This window comes from Lonchura striata, chromosome 1 (genome assembly GCF_050655825.1).
Source record: "Lonchura striata isolate lonStrDom1 chromosome 1, ASM5065582v1, whole genome shotgun sequence".
Taxonomy (NCBI): Eukaryota; Metazoa; Chordata; class Aves; order Passeriformes; family Estrildidae; genus Lonchura; species Lonchura striata.
Genome location: NC_140703.1, coordinates 65,216,765 through 65,227,086, shown reverse-complemented (window position 1 = coordinate 65,227,086; position 10,322 = coordinate 65,216,765). Strand labels below are relative to the sequence as shown.

The following is a 10,322-nucleotide window of genomic DNA, read 5'->3' as shown; positions in this document are numbered from 1 at the left end:
GCCAAATACAGGCATACTGTAGATTCTGGAAAAATAAACATTCTGGGTACAAAGGCTATAAAACAAAAATGTTGACTTCAAAAGAGTCATGAAACAGGTGAAGACTGAAAATATCAAATAAATAAAAGAGGTTCCTGATAAATGAAAGAACTTCTTGATGTAGTTCTGTTTCTGAAGCACTATCATGATTTGTGAATCTAGATGGTTTTTAAGTGCACCATACTCTCATGTAGTTAACACAGAAGCATTTCTTCCCCAGGAAAAAAAAGTCTCTGTTACATAAAGCAGACAGCTTGACAGAAAGAAAAACAACCTTTTATTTAATGGAACCAAAGAATCATAGCTTAAGATATATTTACATGTGCCATACAGTCAAATATAAAAAGTTAATTTCACTCATGTTATTTTTTATTTATATACACTTATTTAAATAATGGCTCAACAGATAACAGGAATGTGTCTTCAAAATGCTGGTCAGAAAACCTGTGCACAGAGCGACGAGCGTTTTCTCTGATCTCCAGTCTTTTCTCAGGAGACAAAGAAAATATGTAAGCCATTGTCTCAGCATAACTGTCCTCATCTTCTGCTAGGAAGCCTGTAACACGTCCTTCATGGGGTAACACGATGTCTAGTTTGGGGCCACCAGAATTGTGAGCCAGGATAACTGTGCCAGCTGCCATACATTCAACTACTCCTGTAAGAGAGACAAAAAATGTCAATATGAGTCTGCACATCATGTGCTTTGACCCTCTGTAAAACACTGGAAAGTTAAACCAACAGTAAAATTCACTACAGACTGCTATTCCAAATTCAGCTGGAAAAAAACAGTGAATATGGTCCCATAAGAAATACAAATTTAAATGTTTCACTTCTAAGGACTGAAATGACACTTTCTCTTAAGTACATAAAATTGAAATTAAGCATCAGAGACTACTGGTTAATTTGTGGGTCTTAAACCTGATTTAAAACGTTTGGAAAGATAATGAAAAAAATTTGACTGCACATTTAAATCACAAAATATTCAGAAGTTCAGTATTTTGCAGATGAACAAATCTTTATAGCTTCTCACAACTCAGCTAGGCACTAGTAAAAATTGTTATCTCTACATCTGTATTTTTGATGGAAGAAATTTTAATGAAATGGGAATCAATAAGCTTTCCTCAGCCAAAAGCTGTGGGATAGGAACAAAGTATAATGTTCAGCAACTTCAATTCTCCTCCATGGTTCCAGAACAGACCTCAGAAATGCCTTAGTTCTGATTTGATTGTTATAAATTCCCTCAGCTCAAATATTGCCTACTATAAATAGTGCTCCAAAGTTTTGGAATATGTTTTTTACACATAAAAAGCCTGTTAGATGAACTTTAAATCCTGCTCAAATTTCAAAATCATGGTGTGGTTACATCATTTATTAAAAAAATTTAATTGAACTGTTTTGTGGGAGGAAAAAAATGACATGACTTCCAATATTTTGCCATTGCTTTTGAGACACTTCAGGGTCAATTCTTTTATACCAAGCTCCTACAGACCATAAACTACTACTCCTCCCTGTTTTCTACTGAAGTCTGAAGACCTTAACTGCAGTTTAGTCACATTATAGCAGAGTATAGGATCCATCTGCTTGGCTACTAACTTACCTGACTGCTGTAGATTTATAACAGATGGGCAAACTGGCACTCCCTTTCAAGGTCAGGACTAAGCCCCATTCCTTAACTCTGGGTCCCAGCTCCTCTCTGGCATTCTGTTCCATGCTACACCCATCAATGTAAGGGCTTCATACATCTGCCTCAGCAGAGATGCCTAATGGAATGAGATGGCCAAAGGTACCTGGTGGCATCTACACAGGGTTTATTTGTACCAGACAGGATCTGTGGGAGACACACACCCCTGAAACAGCAGCTGGAGCCCCATGACATACACTGGACATTTCAAGTGGCATTTGAGGCAGATGAAACACAGCCAAAATCTCTAACAGGGATGTCCACACATGAACTCTCTCTAAGCTCCCCTTGCAGTCAGTGGAGCCATCAGGGCACAATTTAAGGTGCTGGAAGAGAAACACCTGCAGCCTCTTGAAGATCTGGAACATTGGCAAACCTAACTCAAGGACAATAGGATGACCCATGACCTTGCAGGGCGACAACTGGAGGTCAGCAGGACATCCTGGGCAGCACAGACAGGACTAGCTCTGTGTTTAGGTGACCAGAGGATGCACAGAATTAACAGGCTATGGTTACAGCACTTTGGCTTGCACTACAGTAGCACCTAGTGGTGCATCATCTGCACCACATCTGCACTGGTCCTGCAGGATTTACTGCAGCTACAATGCCTCCAAGGGGAACAGGAGCTGGACACCTGCTTGGCATGCAGACCTCTGTGCTTAGACACCTAGGGACAAGCACCTGAACACTCAGGAAACGTACTGACCAATCCCAAAGTGCTCATTCCACATGGTGTGCAGGCCGATGGTGGCCTCGGCCAGGTGTCTCTTCAGCTCCTCAAAGGGAATATTAATCCTGAACACCACATCATCACTAACTCCCAGCTCTTCACACAGACGTTTCAAGTTATTTACACGCTCTTCATCTCGCTGGTTACGACAGCCACCGATTAAGATCAGCTTCAGTGATGGCTGCTGCCCCACTCTCTTCTCTTTCAGCAATTTAGCAAAGGCTCTGATTTGCAAAGGATGATCTTTTTCAGGCCTGAACTGGCTGACAGAAACAATGGAATATTCACTGGTGCTCTTTTCCACTTCCAGTGGAATATCCAGGAAAGACTGAACATCACATGGTGGATACACAACACTAGTGCAAGCCCCAGCTCTCCAGAGGGAAAGGATGTGATTCAGTGTCCAAGAAGAATTCACCATAACCACATCACTGCAGGAACCAACCAACCCGTACATGAAAGCGAAGAAGTAGTAGTAGACAAGTTTAAATTTGCTGAAGAGAGGACTGCTTGTAATGAAGGCAGCATTGTTAAACCTGGTATCCTGGTTCCTCACCACAGAGAGCATATCCGTGCTGATAGTGGGATAATGCACGTAGCATCCAACGCGACAACCTCCCAGGTATTTGAAGAGGGGAATTGTGAAGGCATAACCCATTGAGTCAATATAAATATCAGGAGCACACTTTAGAAGAGCTTCCCAGCCAAGGAACACTGATCCTAAACTTTGTCCCAGCAAAGTGAAGTGAGGATAAAGAGAAGCTTCCACAAGGAAGCGTTTTCGTAGAAATACAAATTTCACAGGATGGATTAACTTAATATTGAATCTTCTGAAAGCGCCTTCTACTATTTCTTCTCCAGTGGCATCTCTATCACCAGTGTAAACAACACATGTTACATTTCTGTACCTGTAAGAATAAAGAAAAAGAATATATTCTTCTCTTCATATTTTTCAGCAAGAAACTAAAATATAATCCACTTTAAAGTACTCAAGAATAATGTGAGAACAAATGTCTGGCCCAGAAATTATTTTAATTAATTAATATTTTTCCTTATACTTCCACAGGTTTTTTTCTGATCTGCAGAAAAACATATGGCTAAGAGCCTAGGGAATATTTTAATTTGAGTAAAACATAAAAGGAGCTCAGTATTATTCTACAGCCTTCAGAACTCCTTGCTCTACATCAGGAAATATCTGTCTAGTGCACAGCATGAGCAACATGCAAATGATGGCAAATGAATGGATGTGCCCATGTTAAATCCACTTGAGGTATTAATTTGTTTTACCTCCTGCACTAAGAGGCAAATATAAAGACAATCAGTTATCTACTGAGGAGTTATGACTATACAAAGTTCCATAGCAGTAGAGGAAACCTGAGGAGGAAGGAGAGGTTTTCTCAAGGAAAGAAAGGAATAAAGTGAGAGATGCCACAGCAGGAAATACCAAAATGTAAAGGGATGAAGTAGAATGCAACCACATGAAATTCAGATGTAAAATAAAATGTAAGACTAGTAGATTAATGACACCAACTTAAATATGTAAAATGCCAACATATGCATAAAGAATAACAACAGAAGCTGAGAATAAAATATGGTGCTTGATAGACACATATGCTTACTTTTTCTGGAGTGTTCTTATGGCACACCACAAAACTCTCTCCCCTCCACCTCCTGCATTACAATAGGGGTGAAAAAAGGCCACCAGCAGCGGCCGCTTCCCATCTCTTCCTGCTGAGCTCAACTGTTTCTTCCTTTGTATCCAGAGCCGTACTCCACACAGCAGTACCACCAAGCAGATGCACAAAATTCCACTTAGAAATAATGCAGGGAGGAACAATGAGCACAGCAATCTGAAACAAGCCAGAAATTTTAAAATACGCAATTGCTTCAAAGAATTACTCTGTATGGCATTGAGCAAGAAGGACTTGAAAGTAGAGCTAGAGGGAGTTTGACAAACTTCTTCTGTTCTTCTAATCTCAGAAATCACCACTGTGTATGACTGACAATTACAGAAATTAAATCATGACCCTGGTTTGTTTATCCAAAGGTCTCTATTTCACCTGTTGTTACCTTGCAATCATCTATTACTGTTTATTTACGTGTTATCTACATCCACGTGCTCTACACACTCGGTGAAAGTTGCATGCCCTTAGCAACCTGGCAATACGCAACCAGCAGAGTGACTTCCAAATAGATTTTTAAAGAGGTTTTTTCAGCCCAATCTCTTGTTTGGCTCGATCTACTGTAAACCGTTTTGGCGCCGGGCTACTGGGGCCAGGCATCGCCTATTCCAGGTGGCAGGAACAGCGATGCCGCTGTGCAGAGCAGCTCAGTGCAGTCTCCGTGCAGAGAGCTGTCGGCTGTCACTGTCCGAGGTGCCCCGTCCGCCCGGCGCCGCCTCCCTGACTAACCCTGCAGCGGGAGGTTTCCCGGCCGGGAGCCGCACGGGAGCCGCTGTGCCGCTCCGCCTTGCGACAAACACCGCTCACTCAGCCGCCCCCGCCTGCGGCCCGCGGGTCACCACGGACATATAAGGAAGCACTTCCATCGCGGGCCGGGAGCGGCGGAAAAGCACATTAACCCGTCCGAGCCCGCGGCACGGCGCGGGGCCGGGCAGGGGCCGCCCGGGGCCGGGGGAGCGCGGCCGGGCCGAGCCAGGCGCGCCCCGCCCGCCCTGCCTGCCGCCGGGACGCGCCGCCCCGCGCCCCGTACCTGAGGAGCCCACACAGGCACAGCCCTCCCGCCGCCATCCTGGGCAGCAGCGCCGCGGCGCCTTCCCGGCGGAAAGGGCGGGCCCGGCCGGCCGCGCTGCGGAGGGCTGGGAGCGGCGCCGCCGCTGGCTCCGCCTCCTCCTGCACCTCCTCCACCTGCTCCCCTCCTTCCCCGCCTCCTTCTCCACGTCCTCCTCGCCCTCGCCCCACCCCGCGGAGCCTGCGGCCCGTGGAAGGCGGGGAGTGCAGTGGGTTGTTGGGAGCCCCTGAAGCGTTTTTCCCAGATGCCGGAAGAGAGCGGACAGCAGCACATTCCCGGCTGTTTAGTTTAGCACATTCCCACAGTTTAGTCAGACGTAACGTGCTGCTCCTTGAATTGCATTGCGTCTTCTCCAAGTGACGTCCTCGAATTCTTTGGGCAGGATGGAAGGGAGGGCGCTGTGAGGAGGCGGAGGCCTCCCGGGTACATGGGGTTTCTCCTGTGTCCCACACTCCCCAGGTTTGCCTGTGCAAACTTCCTGTTGGCCAGGAGAGGATGAACATCGACGAGCTCGGTGTCCTGGCTTCCCTGCCGTAACCTCCTGCTTTGTCAGTGAATCCCTCATTATCGATGGGTTGCTGCCAGCGACTTGTGCAGCAAGGTTAGTGTTACTGTAACTAAGGTTACTGTGACTGCAACAGGTCACTGTTGTGAGGCCGAGGCAGGGTGTCCAACACAGGCTGCGCCTGGCACCATCCCAAAAGGATCCCATGGACACAATCATGGGGACGGTTACCACTGTTACCCGCAGGTTATCTCTGTCTTACATGCTTTTTGGTCTATTTCGTCTTGATTGGTCTGAGCACAGACCAGAGGGTCGGTGTAGCAGTAAGACTGAGTGGGTCTGGTTTTTCAAAATACTACCAATGATGTTTCAATCCATGTCAAGACTGCATGTTCCCAAAATGTCATCCTTGGAACAACATAAGGAACTCACCCTGATCTCTGAGGGCCTGGGAAGCACTGGGTGAAACTACCAGACTCTCTAGATCAGGAGAGACTTTGACAGAACAATCCAAAGCATTTCTCATCTCCTGTCACATTGTTACATGCTTCTTTTCCCTCCACTCCACATTCTCCATTTAAAAATAATAAAATTCTTTATGTGGGAAATTTGTTCCAGCTAATTCATTCTTCAGTCTCTTGCAGAGTTGAGGCTGTCCAAAATTTGTGGGAGTTTCAAACCTTGTTTCTTTAAACAAGGCCTTTCCAGATCCTGTGATCCTTGAGCCTCTTTGAGGTCAGCATGATCTAATTCATGTTCTGGACACCTGTGCATTTTGAGGTCTTGTTGGTGTTAGGGGTGTTTGTGAAAATCATCCTGTGTCTTCTGCATGAGAAGAGTACAGGTTGGAAAATGATGAATCATTAATTTATGTGGCCAGTGCTATAACCAGAAACAGAGAGACAAAGGCTCTGCTGTAGTGAGAGTGAGAAAAGTCCAGCTTAAATGTTGGTTATTTGGTTTTTACCTGCCTGGATTGACTTTTCCATTCAGGAAGACTCAGCCTTGGGGGTGAAACTTATATGTGGAAACTCAGAAACTTATTGGTTGTTTTACTGATGTTTTTATTTAAATATTTTGACTGTCCTAAGTACCACTGACTGTAGGTTTTACCAGGACATCTCTATGTAAGCAGGTAATTTGGAAGAGGTCTGTGGGATGTCCAGCAAGCATGGCTTAACATTTCATTTCTGAATCAACAGCTCTCATAAGAAGGATGCAACAGGTATTGATTTCTCTCCCTTATTATTTTTCCTCTTCCCTGACAGAGCAGTTGCTTTGCGGAATGTTTACAGACTAGCTCTTGGCTGGATTTACACCTCTGAACTCAAAATGCCATTCTTTCTTCAGCATTTGAAGATTATTGTCTGAGTTCAGAGGAAGAGGCAAGTTATTCTAGGGAGCAGGAAGTCCAGACTATTTCAGATGATGAAATTTATGCTTCTCCCCACTGACTTGGAAAGGAGTCCATGGTCACTCCCTTGGAAGGTATGAATCTTACGCAAAGTCTTCAAGAAGCTGAAGGACAACAGGTCACAGCTTAATTAAGATGAGACAAGTCATAATGGTGAAGAGTTCCTGGAAGCAAGAAGACTAATGAGGGCGATACCTACATACCTGGGTTTTGAGTTTTACTTGCTCATTTAGGGAGAAATCTGTGTGACAGTGGGAGTGTCAAATAGTTTTCTCAGCTCTAATAATTTATGGTTCATGGAATCGCAGAATGTCTGAGGTGGAGAGGAATTGGTGGGATGGATGCAGCCAGAGAGTTGTGGTCAAAGGCTCAATGTCTAGGTGCTGCACCTGGACTGGGGCAATCCCAGACATGAGTACAGAATAGAAGAGCTCATTGAGAGAAGCCCTGCAGAGAAGGAATTAGGAGGTCTCATGGACAAAAAGTGGAGAGGAGCTGGCAATGTGCAATTGCAATGCAGAAAGCAAACAGCATCCTGGGCAGCATCAAAAACAGTGTGGCCAGCAGAGCGAGGGAGGGAATTCTGCTGCTCTGATCCACTCTGGTGAGACCCCACCTGGAGTGCTGCATCCAGCTCTGAGGTCTTCAACACAGAAAAGACAGGGACCTGTTGGAGCAAGTCCAGTGGAGGGCCATGAAGATGGTCAGAGGGCTGGAACATCACTCCTATGAAGACAGGCTAGGAGTGTTGGGGCTGTTCAAGCTGAAGAAGAGAAGGCTCCAGGGAGACCTCATTGCAGCCTTCCAGCACATAAAGAGGACTTATAAAAAAGTGGGGAGGGTGACTTTTTGCATGAACAGATAGTGATAAGACAAGGGAAAATTTTAAATTAAAAGAGGAGATATTCAGATTACATGTTAGGAAGAAATTCTTTACTGTGGAGATGTAAGAGGCTTCCCAGAGAAGTTCTGGATTTCCCATCCCTGGAAGTGTTCAAGGCCAGGTTGCATGGGGCCCTGAGCAACTTGATCTAGTGGTAGCATCCTTGACCACAGTAGAAGGGTTGGAATTAAATGATCTTAAATGCATTTCCAGCCCAAACCTTTCTATGAATCTGTGGCCTCTGGAGGCCATCTTCTCCAACCCCCCTGCCCAAAATGAGTACCTAGAGCAGATTGTCCAGAACTGAGTCCAGATGAATTTTGAATACCTCCAAGGATGGACGCTGCACAACCTCCCTGTGTAACCTGCGCCAGTGCTTGGCCACCCTCATAATGAAGAAGCGTTTCCTGATGTTCAGAAGGAACTTTCCATGTTTTAGTTTGTGCCCATTGCCTCTGGTCCTGTCACTAGACCCCCTGAAAAGAGCTTAGCTCCTCTTTTCACCCTCCTTTCACACACTGAAGGCTTTGTCAAGGCTTGAACAATCCCAGTTCCCTCAGCCTTTCCTCACAGAGAAATTGTCCCACGCTCTTAATCATGTTAGTTGTTTTATTTTTTTTTCTTAGTCCCTCTTGTGGTAATTAAAAACAGATGTATTAATACTTTCAAAGTTCTTCTGTTAGCTTTTCATTATCCACAAAGTTTTCAGCTGCTGATGTGAGCAGTATGAAACCTGTGTGTTGACAGACTTGCAGAATGCAAAGCTTACTTTAATTAATGAATGTCCAACACTGGCTAATTAATTGAATCATCAACACTTCATTACTTCCTCACCTTCATTCATATGTTGCAGAGGATAGTGCATGCATGCATTTAGGGTACTGACAAGAACTTTAGCAGGAGCAGTGATGAGTTCTCTGTGGTATTCCCACTCCAGTAGTTAGAATGCTACTCAAAACCTTGTCTGTAGAAATTCCACAAGTCTGACATGCCAGCAAAAATAAATTAGCCTTGTTATGAAGTCAGTTTTGTTTTCACCTTCCCAGAGATGTACCAAGTTTTTAATCTTTTGTTGCCTCTGTATGGTTTTTTTTGGTCATGTTTTAATTGCTTTTCTTATTAAGATCTTTACACTAAAGAAACGCCATGCAAATGTCCCTTTTAAAGTGAGGAGTATTTAGAATAAGTAGCAGAATACACTCACTGTGTGTTCTCCCTATGTGGGAAATGCATTTGAGACCGTTTTAAAGTATATTTTTGTAACTCTCATTCTTGCTAAGTAGTTCATGTATAAGTAACTTAGTAAAATAAAACCACTGGCAAGTAATAATAGAAAAAAACTGGATTAATATTGTGTAAAGATATTCATATGACAGTCATGTGGTCTGTTATACTTTCTTGTACAGTTAGTTACTTTCTTTCAGAAATATTGACTGTGTAGCACCAAGTCTCTTGTTCAGGGCTGCTGTCTGAGCTGTGAAAATGCCTGGGACTGTTTTTAGTAGACGAAATCTCAGATCATTCATATACAGAGTAAGTTTTTTCACTTTTGTATGTGTCTTGTGATAGGCTGTTGAACATTACAGTACATTTAATCTTCATTGCATAGTAACAGGAGCAGAAATAAAGTTGCACCAATTCTATGCTAAATATTTGTGAAGCAAAACCCAAGAATTGGTAAGAAATTGTGGCATTGCTATACCTAGGGAAAAATGCTATGGGGTTGTTTTTACTGATATCTCGTAATATTGAAGTCGCTAAATATAAGCAATTCTAGTAATTTCTTTTTCACTGTCATCCTTAATTCTGAGTTACATGTTCTAGGGCATAGGTGTTCATGCCATGTATCTGTGAGCAAAAGCTGCCCTGTTTTTTTTTTGGCAGAAGCAATGAAGAATTAAACAGCTTGGCTCTACAAATTATATTTGCAGGAGAGCTCATAAAGAACATTTATTTGTATCACCAGTCAATTTATACAGGTTGAACCCAAATATTTTGATTAACAGAAGATTATTTGCACACAAATTGTCCCAGTTGGGTAAGGGCCATGAAGGAAAACGAATCAGTTCCTGTAGATTGTGACAGTGTTTTAAACTCCCATGGATTCTAAACATCTGTCATGTTTTAGGGTGGCTGAAGGAAACGATTTCAAACAACTTAGAGCACTGGCAGAAGTGAGATGGCAAATGATGTACCCCTAACGATAACATCACTGAGCTTGCAAAAGAACATTTGGACTCATCTGAAGTTGCAGCTTTTTCAGGTGGAAGTTTGGAATTCTTGAGGAACTGGGACCATTTTTGAGGGTCTGTGATATCT

The 10,322-nt window shown here is 43.7% G+C and overlaps 1 protein-coding gene across 3 annotated transcripts; it reads right to left on the bottom strand.

The window, feature by feature from the left end:
* Positions 1-293: 293 nt before the first annotated feature.
* On the bottom strand, positions 294-5,252 carry ALG11 (ALG11 alpha-1,2-mannosyltransferase). 3 transcript variants are annotated; one of them, XM_085578423.1, is made up of 4 exons: positions 5,163-5,252; positions 4,070-4,300; positions 2,402-3,358; positions 294-694 (listed from the first exon to the last, which is right to left on the bottom strand). In XM_085578423.1, the coding sequence occupies exons 1-3, from the start codon at positions 5,198-5,200 to the stop codon at positions 2,410-2,412; spliced, it is 1,218 nt and encodes a 405-aa protein (XP_085434549.1). In that variant the 5' UTR covers positions 5,201-5,252; the 3' UTR covers positions 294-694; positions 2,402-2,409. The 3 variants fall into 3 exon arrangements, with proteins under 3 accessions (XP_085434549.1, XP_021382304.1, XP_077637544.1); XM_021526629.4 differs by having other exon boundaries at positions 2,427-3,358; XM_077781418.2 differs by having other exon boundaries at positions 2,427-3,358; positions 4,070-4,261.
* Positions 5,253-10,322: the final 5,070 nt, after the last annotated feature.